Source organism: Pseudonaja textilis, chromosome 1 (assembly GCF_049901715.1).
Source record: "Pseudonaja textilis isolate UNSWEBS1 chromosome 1, rPseTex1.2, whole genome shotgun sequence".
In the NCBI taxonomy this organism is placed as follows: domain Eukaryota; kingdom Metazoa; phylum Chordata; class Lepidosauria; order Squamata; family Elapidae; genus Pseudonaja; species Pseudonaja textilis.
In genome coordinates, this window is record NC_141990.1 from 50,868,950 (window position 1) to 50,888,429 (window position 19,480).

General features: G+C 38.7%; 1 protein-coding gene across 4 annotated transcripts; it reads right to left on the reverse strand.

The window, feature by feature from the left end:
- Positions 1-3,319: 3,319 nt before the first annotated feature.
- On the reverse strand, positions 3,320-19,221 carry TAF1A (TATA-box binding protein associated factor, RNA polymerase I subunit A). 4 transcript variants are annotated; one of them, XM_087933852.1, is made up of 12 exons: positions 19,092-19,221; positions 16,570-16,718; positions 15,267-15,436; positions 14,410-14,523; positions 13,446-13,644; positions 10,252-10,382; positions 8,146-8,304; positions 7,541-7,607; positions 6,212-6,335; positions 5,720-5,880; positions 4,855-4,949; positions 3,320-4,294 (listed from the first exon to the last, which is right to left on the reverse strand). In XM_087933852.1, the coding sequence occupies exons 2-12, from the start codon at positions 16,703-16,705 to the stop codon at positions 4,208-4,210; spliced, it is 1,443 nt and encodes a 480-aa protein (XP_087789978.1). In that variant the 5' UTR covers positions 16,706-16,718; positions 19,092-19,221; the 3' UTR covers positions 3,320-4,207. The 4 variants fall into 4 exon arrangements, with proteins under 4 accessions (XP_087789978.1, XP_087789983.1, XP_087789998.1 ...); XM_087933857.1 differs by lacking the exon at positions 19,092-19,221 and adding an exon at positions 18,846-18,894; XM_087933872.1 differs by lacking the exons at positions 3,320-4,294; positions 19,092-19,221 and adding an exon at positions 18,846-18,894 and having other exon boundaries at positions 4,361-4,949.
- Between the last annotated feature and the right edge of the window lie 259 nt (positions 19,222-19,480).

The following is a 19,480-nucleotide window of genomic DNA, read 5'->3' on the forward strand; positions in this document are numbered from 1 at the left end:
AATATTGGTTGTACTATATCTTCTGTATATAAAGTGCATGCTCTGCTACTGAGGTCTGATCCTGTCTAAATTAGCAGTTCAAGAATTCTGTACATGCAGACTGAAATTTTATCTAATTGTGATCTCTGAGACTGAGTCTGATCTCAAATTAAGTAATTAACTAACAGCTAATTACTCCCCCCCCAAAAAATGTTTTACATCCGTTATTAATCTTCTCTCATTTTTATTTCATCAACTTTTACTCTACTTTATTGGATTGTGTTGTGTTTGCTATATTTTACTTTAGGTTGTTTTTGTTCTTGGGCCTATATTTGTTGTTACTTATTGATTGGATTTACACATTATAAATTGTAGATGCTTTGTGAATTCACTAGGCAGGTCAAGAAAAAGCCAGCTGTAACTCAAAATTGTATAGGGTAATTGTGAATCAAACTACCTCCCTCATTAGTTTTCTGTGAACTCAAAGCCCCACTCAATCATATGGCAATATTCAAATTCTACCAAGTCCTTCAATGTGCAAATGTGTGACAATAAAGATGTGTAGGACAATAAAAAAAAATCTAGATGCCATGGTCTGCAAGCCACAGAAATGGCCTCCCAAGCACCACTGTCAAGAAAAACGATGGTCGAAGTTATTCTCTGCATGTCTGTTACATTTCTCCAATACACTAAAGCAGTGTTGTATTAATGCTCTTCCCTGAAGGCCACAAAAAAACAGGAGTCATGTACAATCAAGAAGCAATCTGGCAAAACAAAGTTAAGCTTCTCCAGCCTCCTTGGCATCCAATGTAGATATCAAGTAAGCTGCAGAAAAGAGGAAGAACTTTGCAGCTTGCTTAGAAATGATGGGAGTTACTGGAAATGGGCTGAAGTTACTGGAAGTGGCTGAAGGCAATTCAGTTCTACCATTGCTCAATCGGTTTGTTGTGAGAGTTGTAACTCATGTGGATTCATCCACCAGACTATAATAGAATATACATTGGCCAGTAGCAATGAAAGCTGATGCCATCCTTCTGTAGCAGCTGTGTAGCTCATTTTTATGTTTTTCATCATTCACTGAAGGGAAGAAGAAGCTGCCTTGTCCGAGTCTAGACATTCTCTGCTGGATGTCTTTGTGAGTTGCTTTGTCTAGTCACACATCAGACAAAGATATAGTTCCAAGGACTTCTAGAGATTGGGCTGGATGGATTAATACTATTTTAAAACATAACATAGATACATATCCATGATATTCCTTCCTTTCAGGCTAACCATATGCAGAATGTAATCTTTAAAGAACCTGTTCTTTAATGTTTCAAAACAGCTTACAATTTCTCTAAAATATAAATAAGTATATGGATTGATAATCACCTTCATTAATTTTCTACTAACGAGCTCTATGCTAAAAAGAACGTAGTGCATACAGTAACTTGGGGTTGTAAATTGGTGAAAAATTCAGATTTCTGCAATATTCATTTTCAAACACACTTTTAGTCTTATTGAGATTTGATAGAAACCTTGAGGGGAAAAGCCTACTGAAATTTGAGAAACTAGATACAATGCCTAGAAGGCATATGGGATTGTTCCATTTGGTCCTCCAGGTCTCAAGGTATCTCATTAGTTGTTTTCAGCAGGGTTATACTTCCGCCTGCAATCTGAAAATTGCATGTGGGCAATCTGGAAATCATGTTGGTCTACCAGCTCTTGTTCATAGAACAGGTGGAAGCTGTAACCAAGACCTTTACATGGGTATAGTTTGTGCAAAAGTTGCACCTTTGCAGAACCAGAAAGTCTTTCAATCATTCATGTTCTAGTTACCTCACAATTGGATCACTATAAGGTGCTGTACATGGGCTGCAGCTAATCCAGAATGTTGTAGCACAGGCAATGGGGCCTGTTATAAATGTATAATCCAGCTGCGTTGCCATTCAGCTTCCAGGTACAATTCAAGATGCTGATTATCACCTTTAATGACTCTCATACTTAAGAACCTTGCTATCTGAATTTCTTATCTCCTATTATCTCTGCCCATTGGCTTTGGTCCAACAGGGTGGGTGCGCTTCAGATCTCATTAAAGAATATCAACTTGTGGGACCCAAGATACATGCTTAGTTTTTTGCAATTCCTTCCATCTGGAATGTCCTCCCCACTCCAAGATTCTGGTTCTGATCATTCTTCCAGGCTTTGGGGACAAGATGACTTTAGACCAGTTTTCTGGTTTTGTTTTGGTTTGGTTTTCTTTTGATTTTTGAACTTTGCTGTTCTGATCTGTTATATTTTTCTTTTAATAAGTTGACTTTTACTTGTAAGCCACCCAAAGCCATTTGGCAGCCAATAATAATACAATTAAATTAAGTGTTACTCCTATGGTTTTAAGATAGGATATTCAGAAAATAAATAAGTGTCAAAGATGTCAATAAAATGGTGACTAATATTATTAAAATTTGGAACTGACCAAAGCACAAACAGTGTTGGATTTATCCTGCAGGGGCAGCAGCTAAGAAGAATGTTTTCCTTCGATGGAAAAACTGTGGTGTAGTGTACTTGAATTAAAATCCTAGATGGAAGGCATGATTATACCATCTACCGATTTTTTCCTATCGCCATGAGAAAACTGATCAATATACCATGTGATCAAAGTTTAATTTCTTGTTGAAGAAACTTTATTTTCATGGTTTAATGAATCTTAACTTCTTAATGATACTTTTAAGTTTTAATCTTAGTTGTTTTTCAGTTCATTCGTTTTTGCATTATTATGCATTAAAGTGCAGGTAACTTTGAAAACGTAAGTCATTCATATCATAAAATGGACAGTGGTAGGCTGTCCCATTTGTCACTCTATAAACTTTACTAAATGACATAGTTCTGCAGGGTAAAAGAAGGTAGATGAGACCAACAATTGGGAACTTTTTTAGTTGATACAGTATATGATTTTGTAAAACAAAAATATGAGTGGCTTTACACTGTGTAGTTATTTAAGGAACTAACTTCACCACTTTCCAAGGAGTCTACTCCTGCCCAACTCTTGAGCTTAGTCCCTCATATACCACAATAAGCTAGCCATGAACCGGGAAGCCTTCAGAAATATATGCTTTCAGGATGCATCCAATAATACCTATTCAAATATTGTATATGACTACTATCCACATCCATATTTAACCTATTTTGAGTTGCGTGCCACAAGATGGGCAGCCATATAAACATTTTAAATGAATAAAAAGTTTCATGTGTTCTACTGTAAATGCAACTTTGGAAATGTAAATTATCGTGTCTGTTTTCTCTAAAACCTCAATTTTTATTTCAAACATAAACAAGTAAAAAAGTACATTGATACGAACAGATTATAGAAACATTTATTGTAAAAAAAATATATAATTCTTATACATAAAACATATAAGTAGTCCTCAACCTATGACCATAATGGAGCCTGCTCATTACAGTCGCAAATGGGGATGGCCATTGAGCAAAACAGCCTTGTTTAACAACCCCCACTATCTGTTGTTAAGTGGAGCATTGAGGGGAGTTGGGGGGGGGAGGCCTATCACCCAGCCGTGTCCATAAAGGAGGCACACCAGCAGCAAAAAGCTTTGCAAAGTGGAAAAACAGCTCAGCAGGAGGGAAAAGCCCACCTAGATTAGGGCCCAACACCACATTCTAATGCCAGAGAAGCTTCCAAACAAGCCTCTGTGCGCGGATTATAAAGCCTCTGCTGATGGGCTAGGCCTCTACTCCAAACAGCTGGCTGTCAGGAGACTGCAAACCTCTCCTGGCTTTTGCTAGACTTGGGGAAGCCAGACACCAGCATACAAAGGAGACACTTTCAGGATGATCTTCCCCAAATCTTTCCCTTGGTTATCTCCCTCCATCCCTCACTCCCAGAAACCCACATTTCTTCAATTTTAAAAAAAGAACCAGAAAAAAGTGGGAATTAAAAGGCCTCCCCGCAATTAGGTGATGAACCTAGAATCAGGCAAACAGCAACAGCTTTCCAAGCTTTTCCCTGCTAGTCCAACTTCCTTTTGGATCCAGCTAGGACTCCTGGAAAGGGAGCCAGACATGCAGCAAAAAGCTTTCCAAGGAACCAGCTTCTGCTGTGTCTGGCCATTCGCTGCACATATTGTGCTCTAGATGCCCGAATGAACTTTTTGAGCTGAGCTCCAGATTTTCTTTGTTTGCTTCCTTCCTTCCTTCCTTCCTTCTCTCTACTCTTCAGCCCGGCAGTCACTCATCAAGGTAAGGTAGCAGTAAATTTAGCAAATGAAGTGGTTAAAAGATCAAGATTGAAATGCAGAGGCAGAGAGTTTAGTTTCAGCACCTAATGGGAGGGAGAAGAAAGATCAACAAGTCTGTCCTCCCTGCCTTTTTTTTCTGTTTTTTTATTGAAGAAATGTGCGTTTCTGGAGGAGGGAGGGAATTAAACAAGGGAAAGGTTTTGGGAAGATAATCCTGAAGCTTCCATTTTTGCATGCAGGCAGCTGGCTTAGCCAAAGCCTAGCAAGAGCCAAGAGAGCTTTGAGGGTCTCCCAATGGTCGGCTGATCAGGGCAGAATGCTCTGAAAGCAGCCGCCATGTCTGCAAGGAATTATCAGTGCATGGAAAATGGCAGGGGATTTAGGAAGCATGGAGAGTAGGCCAAGCACTGTGGAGTCCCAGTGGGTCAGACCATGGGGAGTGGAGGAAGAGGTGAGAGATGCTGCCACGTCCCTGTGGCCAGTTGTAAGGGGTGCTGCAGCAGGCATCATTTCAAAATGGGATCTCGAGGATTACCTGAATTTTACAATAATTGTCAGGATGAACATCAAAATCACCTAACGCCCTTGAAAAAGCATGATGTTTGATACTAAGTAATCACGTATCAGCCAATCTTAAACTGACCCAGCTGTGTTCTTTCACAAATTTCTTCAACTGTAGGAACTTTTTCTTCTGAACTTTACAACCTTCTTTTGTGACATACTTAAAGTACTTGCAGTCTAAAAATATACAAAAATGAAATGGCATTAGAACAAATGTGACCCAACAATGGTATTAAAATAACTTGCAACACAAGAAGGGCTCTTCTAAACACAGTCAGTCAATTAAATTGGACATATTTTCTTAACTCCAGGAGATGAAACATCAGAAAAGGCCCTTGGAGATGAATAACCAAATCCAGACAAATATAGGTATTACCTTGTGGCAAGAAAAACAACCAAACATAACTATTTTTCTGCTCTTACTGCCTCTGCAACCCTGTTCAAGGTGACCAGGTTCCTCCTGGGGAGGGAAAGACCAGAAAAATATTTGCAGGGCCACCCTGAGGATCAATTGAGGCAACTGTCATATGAACTTGAACAGCAAGTGGCAGCACTGGTGCAGACGACATTTGCACACCTCCATCTTGTGTGCCAATTGTACTTGTTTCTAGATTGGGAAACCAAGTTCATGGTCACTGACTCCTTAGTCACCTCCCAGTTAGATTGCTGCAATATGTTTTATATGAGGTTGCCCTTGAAGACTACTCAGAAGCACAACTGGTTGGAATGCAGTGGCCCAGGTACATAAGGTGCTGGTGCATCACTGCTACTTTGATATTGGCACTAGTTTTCACTTCTCAGCTGGATGCAAATCAATGCACTGATAAAGCTCTTTGTGTATTAGTCATGGAGTATGCACATTTTATGGGGAAAGAGGAATCATTTTTTAAATACTATTTAAATAGTATTTGAAATCATCATTAACATATAGGGATCGAGAACCTTACCTTTTCCCAGCAGTATGCCAGCTATCAGAACTTTTTCACAAGTGAGTTTTTTGTTTTCCTGCCAGTTACTTTTTGCCAAATAAAGACTGAAATGAAAAGCTGGCCACCAGTCCTTTCGAATATCCCACTCCTTTTTGAGCCAGTAAAATTGCTTATCGGAGCTGAAAAACATTCAAAGAAAACCCAGGAATATTTGAATTAGATCTAAATCTGAATAGATATACCTCAAAGATTGGTAGGGGAAATTCATACTTTATTACAGGTAGTCCTCATTAGCTAATGCTCATTAAGGAGATTGCTAAATTTTCTTGAACTCTGGGTTCCTGATTCTATTTTTTAAGAAAGTCCTAGTTCCATCTGAAATAATCCCCCATTTCATGCCGAGAACTAGAACCTCCCCCTAAAAAAATTAAAGCACATTAGATTTTTACAATACATATAACACACATATTTATATAGATGTAATCACACTGCAAGACCTAACAGACTTACTTTTGCAGAATTTCTACTATCTGTTTTGCCAAATAACTCCAAGCTTTTACATTTTCCTTCCATGCAGCAAAATCCAAGGTTGCAAAAATAACTTTCAGCTGTAATTTATGTTTTTTTCTTTTTTCTGAAATTAGAATAGATCCCATTATTTTTATAGTATTCTAATATATGCAAAAGAGGCAAAAGTTCTTATTTCCAGATGGTGAGGGTTTTCTTTTTTCTATTTAATTTCTGAAACCAAAGACAAAAATCCAGTAACAGCTGCAGTAGTAGCAACTAATTGTACTGGATATAATCTCCTCAATTTACAATAAGATACTATATATCAAACCAAACACCATTCTGAAGTAAGCCATTAATTTGTAGCTTTTAACCATGCTAGTTGGAAATTATAGGAGACTGAAAAGAACTCAATGAAAGTGAATTAAAATTATGTCATAAAAACTAATTTTTAAAATTAGCTTAAAAGCTGATAATATATATTATTCAAGGATAGCAGGCCTCAACTAAAACAAGCCTGTCCTTTGCTGGATATTAATAGTGGGCCAGAAACAGCGGAACTCATCATAAGATACGGCCAGGTTCATAGGAGTTCAGGTGTCAAGCCTTTAAATATGAAAATCATTAAGATAAACTGAGCCAGGAAAAAAAAAGAAACAGTAATTAGGATAATATCAGAATAATTTAATCAGTATGTATCACTTTTCAGGCACTATCATCTATAGCAATGTTTTCAAAGCAAAGATAATTCTACACAGAATGCCTTATGACAGGGGTGTCAAACTCAATTTCATTGAGGGCCTCATCAGGATTTTGTTTGATCTTGGAGGACCAGGGTGGGCATGGCCAACTCGACGTCACTCGTGTCAGGGGAGCCTGTGGTGGCCCGAGAGCTCTGCCGGAGAAAACAGGCTCCTGAGTTCCATTTTTAGCTGTGATGGCCTCCTGCAACCCTCTGCCAGCGAAAACCATGCGGGCCTCCCGAGCTCTGTTTTTGCTGGCAAAGGTACCATGAGCTGGTCCTTCTTTTTTTTTCCAGGGTGGCCCTACGGGCCAAAACTAAGCACCCCATGGGCTGAATCTGGCCTAGGGGCCTTGAGTTTGATACCCCTGCCTTATGATAATTTAGTGAGGCTGTAACCAGTGCAAATAGAACAAGGTCGTTCTGCTTTCCTTCAAAAGATAACTCCAAGATAGCAAAAGGCATTCTAGGTTATAAACTTATTTGCGTTAGGATTTTCTTGAAACTTTTCCTGTTAATTATGGCTCAAGGGAGGAACAGAGCAACTAATCTGAGTGTAATATTGGGATACCCTTAAAAGGACTCACTCGATTTTTTAAGCAAGTTGTAAAATTCCAGCATTAGTTCATGGGAAGGAACAAGCTCATGCAGAATCTAGAAACAAACAGGAAAATGGATGAATTTTGGAAAGCAAAACTAGGCACTTTTACATCTCAATGATTTTACAGAAGATACCTGCAGAAGTTTGTGCCAGAGGACAGGATTGGACTGCCAGTTTCACCTCAGAGTCAAGGCATATTACAGGTAATCCTCAACTTACCACCAGTCCTTAACAACCATTTGAAGATACAACAGACTTTAAAAAATCTATTTACAGCCTATTCTCAAAGTTACGATGGCCACACATGCAATCGGTCAAATTATTCCATTTTGGGCACATGATGAGATGAGATTATATTACCAAAAGAAAAGGCTGTTGTAACTCCAAATGATTACAAAATGATTAGGAGTAAGTTGTAGTTATAAATTATGTTGATTTCAGTAAGCTATTTGGTACACTATTACACACATTCAACTTCCAAGAAAACCTTCAGATTTGATTAGCTGGTTTGTGTTCTTCATTATTCATAGATAAAAGAGAGTAAGAACAGAATCATAAACAAACAGAACAATAAAACTCCAGAATTCTTGCCTGCAGTACAGAGATCCGTGTTTGCCTTGATTCCCCCCTTCTCTTTAGGAACTGGTAGTAGTAGACATGAGCATTAGGGTTGGAAGGAAAATTGGAATTATACGCATAGTCATTTAACACTTCCCGTGCTTCTTCATACTCCTCATAATGTTCCAGCAACTAAAAGAACACAAATGTTCAGCTGCTCATTTCAAACTGACACCATGTTACAAAGAACCATAGTACCAAACTGTTTGCAACAGAATGAAACTAAAATAAAAGTAATTTAACAGTGCAATTACTTTTAAACTGCATTAAGGCAAGGTACAAAAACATATGGCTTCAGGCTCCCTGACAAGCTTTTCTCTCCCCCGTGTGCCCAACCAAGCTTTTGCCTGCTAATACTACTAAGATGATGCAGGGACTGGAAACCAAGTCCTAGGAAGAACAGTTAGAAGAATAAGAAAAGGCTGAGGTGAGATTGTGACAGTCCTCTTTGGATAACTAAAAAGCTGTCATATAAAGGAGGGAGTGGACGTGTTGTTTTCTGTTGCTCTGGGTGGTATAACCAGGCTCAGTGGATTAAAACTACAGGAAACGAAATTCAGATTTTGAGAGAAAATTCCTGATTGGTTCAAGCAAGGAAACAGGTTGCCTCCTGAAACTGTATGCTCCTTTTCAGTGGAGATGTTTAAACGGGCTGGATAGTCATCTGTCCAAAATGCTTTAGCAAATTTTGCACAGAGAGTCAGACATGATGATCTCTGAGGTCCCTTCCATCTCCTGACTGCTCTCCTAGCAGTCCCCACTTGCTGCCTCCCCAATACTTCTCCAATTTCCTGCCCACTAAACCTCCCTGCATTTATCTCCCTTGTTCCATTTAATTTTTCTGCTTTTTCATTATCCAACAGACTTTCCCATTTCTCTGTTTCTTTCCTTTCTCTTCTGCTTCCTTCCTTTGTTGCATCTTTTTCCAATTTTTATCTCACCACTGAAAATCAGTGCCCTAGGGCCATCTATGGTCAGCTATATGAACTGCCGCACCAAGGAGAATTTTGCTACAATGATAAACGAATCTGTGTTATGTGCGGTGTGAAAAATAAATATCATAGCACATATTATGCAATAAGCATTTTGGACAGATAAATCTCCAGCCTCTGTTTTCAGGCCTCCGATGAAGGAGAACTGTTCCGGTGAGTCACACATATTATCAGGAAATATTTCCTAAAATCTAGTTTCTTAACATTCTGAACCCCTTGTTCTGGTCCAGCAATGACTGGTTGATTCCATAAAAACATGTGGAATCATAAACTTTGGTTTACAGATCAAGTGGTTGGTTCTCACAATATGTTAAGTCAGAAACAAACAAATCATACCATGACTCAGTTAACATATAAACCTAGTCAATGGTTCATAAATAGTAGTTTAAATCAGCCAAAGCCTAATGAAAGTAACATCTAGGACTGTTCCCACTTGTATAGCCATGCTTCAAACACTCTTTTTTCCTCCTTTCCTTGAGGCTCCTTGTGTTATACTCCAACCCATGAGGAAGCCAGCGTTAAGTAGGCTTTAGCTGCATCGTTAACATGCCTTCTCTGACAATGGTGAGCTAATGTGATGTGACGATTAAGAGTCGGATTCCCTTTGGGAGATTCAGGCTCAGCCATAGTCTACTCACAGCCACAGAAGCTCATGGAGTAATTGTGAACTAGTCACTTTTTTTTACTTCAGCCTACATCACAGGGTGGTTGTTGTATGTGGGGGGGAGGGGGGGAATACACACTGCCTCAAGCTCCTGAACAAAAGGTAGGATATAAAACAAATAAATGAATACATATCAGGGTTGTTTTGTGTGTTTTTACCACATGGAGCTAAATGTACAATTTCAAATGCTGGACTCATGCCCATGAAACAAAGCATAAGACAATACTAGCCATCCAATAACCATTTTATGTCTAACTGTACGGGTAATTGTGTGGTGGTAAAGCTTATAGCACTTTCACAAATTTCTGAATTTATAGACCGCTACCATTGAGTTACTTAATAACTCTCTATTAAAGTTGCCCCTTCTGACAGCTATCTAGATTATGTGACATAGAAAGTCTGTTGTACAAAGGGTGTTCTTACATCCACATAACAAATCACGAAAGGATCCCAAACTCCAGGAATTCTGATTATTTCCCTGAGGCTGACTTTAGCTTGTTCGTACAAGCTATGCATTTCCTGTTGAACAGAAGTTTGGGTACAGCTGTCTTCATCTGTGAAAGGCAAGACATCTATCTCATAAATCTAATTTGAAACAGATGACATCATTATTTTATCCTTGGTTTTAAAATCAATTTTTCAAAAACCCTCCAGGGAAAAAAAAGCTTTAAAAGAGATACTATAGTCAAAAAATATAGTAATTCAAATTGAAATTCAAAGGAAAATGTCATATTTATAATACAACAGCTGCCATTTCAGATCTCCTGAATATTTTTTACACTAAAGAAGCTAAACAATAAAATGAATGGTGAGGAAGAATGATAAAAAAAATCCATTTCATAGCTGGCAAAATATTCCATCAATGCTTCTCCATAATATATACTTGGTAAGCTATAATCAGTTATCTTTTGTGAAACCAAAAAGTAGCAACCCAAGGTAATCAGTTCAGAGCTGAATATACATCATTTGGGGATGGCAGAAGGTTTCTTTGAAATACACAACTCAGATGAGTTTATCTCTCCCGCTACTGTTATATGTGACAATTTAGAGTCTTTAGTTCTGAGTTTTGTTGTTTGCTTACATTTTATTACCTAACTAGGTAACATCATCAGTGCTTGTATGGGGAGAGAGTTGCTCTTTGTTCATATAGATTAGCTTGCATTGCCAGTATCAGTGGTGGAGTGATTTTCCTTTTGATAGTTCCTTAATCATTGTTTACTGCCTGATCTTTTGTCTGATGCTGATCCCTACTATTCTGAGTATTGGCTGTGGAAAAGAATATATTCTGGTCTTTTGATTTCTTGAGCTTTTTATTGTCTCTTCTGGGTGATGTGTAAATGTGGCTTATCTCTCTGTGTCCACTGAGGGCTGATTTGTCTGAGTGCTAAGCTTCTAAGAATTCACTAACATTTTTAGACTTAAGTTTGGTTTGGATGCTAACAGTTTCCCAATTCTCAACCTTAATACTTAATGTGGTAAAATATTATGGAGGAACTGAGCAACTAGAGTTTCCCTATTTCTCCATTTTGTGCTTCCACAAGATCACTAACAGATTATTACGATTTTTCCTTACATTTTCCTTTGAAAAAAATTAGCTTAGCAACTAAACTACACTGCTCAAAAAAATAAAGGGAACACTTAAACAACACAATGTAACTCCAAGTCAATCACACTTCTGTGAAATCAAACTGTCCACTTAGGTAGCAACACTGATTGACAATCAATTTCACATGCTGTTGTGCAAATGGAATAGACAACAAGTGGAAAGCAGAGGCAGTTAGCAAGACATCCCCAATAAAGGAGTGGTTCTTTAGGTGGTGACCACAAACCACTTCTCAGTTCCTATGCTTTCTGGCTGATGGTTTGGTCACTTTTGAATGCTGGCAGTGCTTTCACTCTCATGGTAGCATGAGACGGAGTCTACAACCCACAAGTAGCTCAGGTAGTGCAGCTCATCCAGGATGGCACATCAATGTGAGCTGAGGCAAGGTTTGCTCTGTCTGTCAGCGTAGTGTCCAGAACATGGAGGCACTACCAGGAGACAGGCCAGTATATCAGGAGACATGGAGAAGGCCATAGGAGGACAACAACTCAGCATCAGGACCGCTACCTCCGCCTTTGTGCAAGGAGGGACAGGAAGAAAACTGCCCTGCAAAATGACTTCCAGTGGGCCACAAATGTGCATGTGGCTGCTCAAATGGTCAGAAACAGACTCCATGAGGTGGTATGAGGGCCCAACGTCCACAGGTGGGAGTTGTGCTTACAGCCCAACACCATGCAGGACATTTGGCATTTGCCAGAGAACACCAAGATTGGCGTCCTGTGCTCTTCAGATGAAAGCAGGTTCACACTGAGCACATGTGACAGACGTGACAGGGTCTGGAGACACCATGGAGAACGTTCTGCTGCCTGCAACATCCTCCAGCATGACTGGTTTGGCAGTGGGTCAGTAATGGTGCGGGGTGGCATTTCTTTAGGGGGCCGCACAGCCCTCCTTGTGCTCACCAGAGGTAGCCTGACTGCCATTAAGTACCGAGATGAGATCCTCAGACCTCTTGTGAGACCATATGCTGGTGTGGTTGGCCCTGGGTTCCTCCTAATGCACAACAATGCTAGACCTCATGTGGCTGGAGTGTGTCAACAGTTCCTGCAAGACGAAGGCATTGATGCTATGGACTGGCCCACCCGTTCCCCAGACCTGAATCCAATTGAGCACATCTGGGACATCATGTCTTGCTCCATCCACCAATGCCACATTGCACCACAGACTCTCCAGGAGTTTGGGGATGCTTTAGTCCAGGTGTGGGAGGAGATCCCTCAGGAGACTATCCACCACCTCATCAGGAGCATGCCCAGGCATTGTAGGGAGGTCATACACGCACGTGGAGGCCACACACACTACTGAGCCTCATTTTGACTTGTTTTAAGGACATTACATCAAAGTTGGATCAGCCTGTAGTGTTCTTTTCCACTTTAATTTTGAGTGTAACTCCAAATCCAGACCTCCATGGGTAGCTAAATTTGATTTCCATTGATAATTTTTGTGTGAGTTTGTTGTCAGCATGTTCAACTATGTAATGGACAAAGTATTTAATAAGAATATTTCATTAATTCAGATCTAGGATGTCTTATTTTTGTGTTCCCTTTATTTTTTTGAGCAGTGTATATTGTCACTGTGGTTTTGATAGTCTTGATCATGGCCTCAAATCATAGTTAAATACTATGATTATCCAAGGCCAATAAATCTGATAGAGCTTATCAGCAAACAAAGTAAGTTAATAGTAGCCAGTTGAAAAAGCCATTTGTTTTGAGTTCTCCAGGTCGTTTAAAAAACAACAAAAAACAAACATGCAATACAGAAGGAACAACATGTACAGTAATCTTTAGCCTTCCCCATTGCTGAGGAAGCTACCAAATGAATTTCAAAAATCTTCTACATGCTTCATGAGGTACTAATTCCATGGAATTCTCTGAAACTTCCTTCCTAGTAAGCATGCCTGAGAACTCAGCCAAAGATTTGCCTCACCTTTCATATTCCATGAATGGAATTGAAAAAATGCAAGGACAGGAGTTACTGCTGCATGTTGCCACTGCGGCATGTAGAGGCACATACTCACCCAGCTCCAAAAGGTCCGTCTTCTTTTTTAACCACCTATAATAGTGTATCAACCCCTTATAAGCTTGAACGAGCTTCAGCTCTTTTTCCTGAGCAACAGTTTCTTCTCCATATCGCCAACTTTCAGTCAAGATCAAGTTCTGATAGGCTTCATCCAGAAATCCACTGCGCAAAAGGTGGAAGGCATGCTCTAAAGAAATCTGTAATTTGAGCTTTGTTTATTGGGTTGAACAGAAGCAGCAACTTTGGATGCAAATATGCATAAGCAAAGCAACAGTAAATCTTCCCAATAACTTCAGATACGAGTTGTGTATTTAGAACTATTCTGTTTTAATAACAAGAAACCACTTTCAACTGTAGCTGTGTATAGGTATGCTAGATGGTGAGCTGCATAAGAAGTCAAAGATTTTTACAAAAGAAATAATCACACTTTTTATTCATATATATGAGAGTTATTTTTTTCCAGGTTGTGGAACAAATATGCTTACAGTATTCAGTTAGAATCCATTATGGAGCCACTCCATTTTTAAATAGTTCCAAAGCCATAATCAAAATACAGTCCTGTGTCATTAAAATTTGAAGCCACATATTTTATCAGAAATATAAAATATGAAGTGCAATTTAAAGATCTATACTTAAGTTTTACAATAACAGAATATTTTCTTTTTTAATATAATTTTATCAAAGAAATTTTAAAAAGATAAAATATAAATTAGAACATAAAATAAGAAAACAGAATAGGGAGGGAGGGAAGGAGTGAGGGAGCGAAGAAATGTAAGGAAGAAAATATAAGGAAACAATATAAAGATGTGGCTTCTGATCATTTTTATAGTGGTTATAAATTTATTTATATTTGACCTCTCTAAAATTACATCATATTCTTAAAGGAATCAGTAGGAAGTATCATAATAAAATATTAAAATGTTGAATTAAAATTATTTTTACCTGAAGAGGTTGTTCCTTACCTTTAAATATCTTTTGACTCCTAAATTTTTCATCCGATCTGCAAAATAGTTGACCTCTTCTATATTACTCTGTGGATGCTGTTGCAAGATTTCAGTTCCTACTCTCCAGATCTCCTAATCAGGAAGAAAATACACTCCAAGCAAGTCATAAAGCCATAGTACTAAAAGCAAATGCACTGTGACTACTGATGTACCTTTAATTTATAAAACTATTTACAACAAAATCACTAACATGATGACCATGAGCAGGGACATCCACAGTGGAGAAATCAAGAAAGTCAAAATGGCAGGCTCAATGGTGTGGTCAAAGCTATCATCTTGATTTTCTTGACCAATGTCCCAATACATTTGCCTGTGAACATTATAGTTTCCGTATTTAGTTTCCCATAAACTCTGCCATCAGGTAGGCAGACGGAGAGATCTGGCATTCTACAAATAAAAACACCATCCTCTATCATCTTTATTTACACAGAATACAGGACCTTGTATAGACCCAACATATATGACATAAAATAAAGGGCTAACAGGAGGTGAAGGCCAGCCAACAGGTTGCCTTGTGTCAACTAAGTATTTTCATGATTGACTACATTGTTTGGAAACTATTTTGTCAGCAGACAATCCCATTATAACTATGACATTTTTGAGAGCACTCACTACATCCATTCAAATTTTCAAAGGTTCCCATACACCAAAAAAGGTTTACACCCCAAATTTATGAAAAAAAATATCGATGTATGACAAGATGCATCAATGGGACATTTTTATCCTGTTCTTAATTATATTATATGGAGGCACATGCTAGAGAAATTATATATTTCCATTCATTGTAAAGATATTGTGTTAATTAATTTACCTACCTCTTGAGATGTCACTCTTTTTTCTGAATTTGTATTTTCCAGCATTTCCAAGTAGCTTATCATTAATTCTGCAGCCCTCTGCCACTGACTTTGTAAGAGAGCATCTTGGATACAGCATAAACAATCCTCTTTCACCTTTTGGAATTCTGAAGATTTCACAGCCATATTTGCTTCAGCCAACATAAGAAAATGTTGGTTATTTATTTTACAAACAATGCATACATAAAGCATTTACGGAACTAAGTTTACCATTCACAGAAAAACATGTGAATTTTATATTCATATCTGGAATGTGAAACTATAAGTTTCCAACATGCAATTTTCAATTACCAGTCTGTATCCCTACATCACCTTCATATGAATAACAGCAATAGTAACTAACAATTGTGCATTGCCCAAATTCAACAAATAAATAAATAAAAATAATATGTACTATAGTAGAGCACATTGGTAAGGGTCAACCAATTGAATTTGCTTTGCCAAAAGGAAAAACAATATCAGGGCAACAGCTAGGTTAGAACCCATCTTTTAAATTGCTAGTTTTTCTATAAATGAACATTCCATGTTACATTAATGTTCAGTAAACTATTCCTCAACTGCATTTCAAAGTGGCACCCAAAAGACATATTATACAATTTTCTTGAAGAAAATAATTGGTTATAACAGGTTTATAGCAAAAGCAGAGGTAGGATTCTATAGGTTCGCACCTATTCGCTAGAACCGGTCGTTAACATTCTAAGCAGTTCGAAGAACCAGTTGTTAGAAGAAATTACTGGCCTAATCCTGTAAGGAAGGCAGGAAGGAAACATTTTGGTGTTGCTTACAGAAACTGCCTCTCCATTAACCCTTATTACCTTCTTGGCAGGACTAGACTTCCTGTCTCTGGAACTTTTCTGGAGTTTTTTTTCCTCCTTTGCTGGTACTCTGCTTGGGTGGAGTGACCATTCAAAGTTACAATGCCACTGAAAAAAGTGACTTATGACCGTTTTTCACACTTACGACTGTTGCAGCATCCTCACAGTCATGAGAGGCTAGACGAGGAGATGCGTGCCTCGATGTGAGTGATGTTGAGTTGACCACGCCCAGCCAGTCACATGACCACCAAGTCATGCCCACCAACTAAGCCACGCCCACAGAACCGGTTGTTAAAAAATTTGAATCCCACCCCTGAGCAAAAGGTAAAGATAACACTACTATGTACTGAAGGCTGATGAAGGCCTATATGGGGGAAAGGGAGAGAATAATACTAGGATTTTGCTACTTTCCTTCATCCCTACTTTCTATTATGTCAGTAAAAACTTACTTGGATACTTGAAATGTTTTGGCAGTAAAGGCAAATAAATTCCTGGAACATTGGCATTGGCTGAAGACTCATCCTCTGTTTCTTCTGTGGACAACCACCTTGTTTCTTGTCTCAGTTCTTCAGCAAAGTTATCCATGTCTATGACTATACTTTTTTAAGAATAAAAAATAAAATAGAGAGAAAAAACATTGTTATAATCAGCTTTAAAGTATAGTAGAAGAAAATCCATCAACTCTACAGTAGTGTAAAACTTATAAACAAAACATTCAAAATCTAACTATCTGCAAAAACAGGAAAGAGGAAAAACGCACATTTTAAATGTTTCGTTTAAACAAATGTGTTTGTTTAATAGCCATAGTTGTATCCTTAATTAGCTCCCAGGAATAAGTTTTTCATGAAATATACACTTATACACAACAGCATTTAAACATCAAGAAAAATACCACATATTTCAAATAAAGCAATATTAGGAAACCTAATTAACTAAGACAACTATAATCAAAACTATTTAAGACAATAGTTGGATTATGAGTGGCACATTCAGTAGTGTTGACTTCATTAACAAATACAGATAGGGAGGGGAGAGGGGATGGTTCTATGTAACTGGCAGGTGAGCGTAGCTCCATTTACACTTGCACAAATAGAGTGTGTGCAAGTGTCTTCCGCTCACACAAGTGCTTTGCGCATGACACCCACCAATGCTCCAGTGTGCATGTGTGCACTTTCCTGCTGCTTATGCAACCCAGTTCTAACGACGCTGCAGTGGCCCAGCAGGAAGAAAGGGGATGGGATGGTTCTACCCACCGCTTGCACAAGTGGTGTTGCACGCACTTGTCATCCAATCGCATAGTCCAGTTCTGAACAGGCCATGGCCGCACAGTGGGCCAGAAGTTGGGGGCCCTGAAGTAAATGAGCACCAAACTCCAGCAAATGCCTGGGTCTGAAATTCTGGATCATTCTCAATTAAGTCTTTTGAAGTTTCAATATCCCTTAAAGGGTGGATCAAAAAGAGAGACCTGCTACCAATTTCCTTAGGAGTAAGGGATATGTTTATTCTTGATTTGATCCTTTTAGAAATAGATTTACATTGTAAACAGGCTGTTCAACCTACCAATGATCTGGATAATTACATAATAAACTTGATAAAATAGATGTGCCCCTACTTGGAGTCAAACTTGATCTCAGTGATTCTTGTAGTACTAGCCTTAAAGCTTGAACATTACAATGCATTCTTCATGGCCTTGAACTGAAGGCATCAGATTAGACCAAGTACAATGTTAGCATGAGAACTTGTCCAAGATCCCTCATTATCCATATTAAAACGGTTTCATTGGCTACCAGAAATCATTCAAGCACAATTGAAGAGAGTCACTGTGGTGTATAATGTTTTACATAGATTAGATGCAAGCTACTTGCAAGGCTAAGAATCCATGGATAGTCTACTTTATGCTCTGATAATCAATGGATAACATTTATGGATGAATTGGACATAAGCAACCAATTGGTCTTTCTTTGTGGTAGGAACCATACTGTGGAATAAATTGCCATTGGGATTGAAACAATCTATCTCCTTGTAATAATTCAAGAACTTCAAAATATTTGTTTTCCCTGGGTTTTCAATAGTACTATGTTCCCTTTTGTGTGCTATGCAGAGGAATGGGAAGGAAGGAGCAAACGATAAAATGTGCCCTGCAGCTTTGTAAGCCACCCTTTTATATGTGTGTGATGAAGTCATTTGTGTGCACATATGAAAAGGATGCAGCTTGAATCCTAAAGTGCAAGGCTCCTTTTATCATTTTGATAAAAGCATTGATCCTATAGAGATCACTTATTTTTTTTGTGTGTGTATGTAAATAATTTTATGTATCTTTTCCTTATAACTTGTAATACCTCCAGAACTCTTAAAAGAAGTAGATGGCATTTAAAATTTCTAAAAAATTACAAGAACAAAATTACAGGAAAAACTGCCATTGACCAGAGAGTGTTTCCCAAGCAGAAGATGATGTGACTAAAAGGAGTTAAGAGCCCACCTTGCTTCACAAAACCTGCAATTAGAAAGGCATAAATTTCACTTCAATTAAGCCAGCAACCCCAGAAATGCAAAGCAGGAAACTCAATTGGCCTTTGCAGTCAATTTTCTAAGCACCTCTTTTAGGAGCAAAAGGAAAACGATAATACGAAATAACACCGGAGTTACAAAGATCGTGAAGACTGTTTTATGACCATGCTAGCCTAACGGTCAGTGAATTCGTTGCTTTAAATCAGGGGTCTCCTACCTTGCCCATTTTAAGATTTGTGGACTTCAATTCCCAGAATTGGGAAGCTGGCTGAGGATTTCTGGGAGTTGAAGTCCACAAGTCTTAAACTAGGCAAGGTTGGAGACCCCGTTTAAATGCTCTAATAGCGACCACACATACTCGTACACATCCTTCGTAAGACGGATTGCTACCTTCTCTTTTTTTTTATTGCTAATAGCCGATGAGAGCACAACATTTGATAATTATCAGATTAGCGCTACCTACCGGAATAGGAAGCTTCCTTTCTTTCCACCTCCCTTCTTTCCGGTTCCGAGAATATACGCGCTACATTCTACACGACGACAACGCTTTTCCTTTCACTTCCGATGCTTTGCCGCAGCGAGCGCCATCTTTTTTGTGGGCATTCCGAAAACGGTTATCGTTTGGGCCACGTGATCCTCCCTGCCTTTCAAAGAAGTGTCGAGTTCGCCTGCGCACGCGTGAATCCTTTCCCTTTCGTGCCTAATTGTTTTATTATCTGTCGTCCCTTCGTTGCCCCGGAGTTCCTGGGTGCGCGTGTCTGTCCTCGTAAACTGAACCTCGTTGAAGATAATACCAGTTCATTGTTTGCGTATTTTTCAGTGGTTCTGATGGTCTCTTGATACATAACAGAA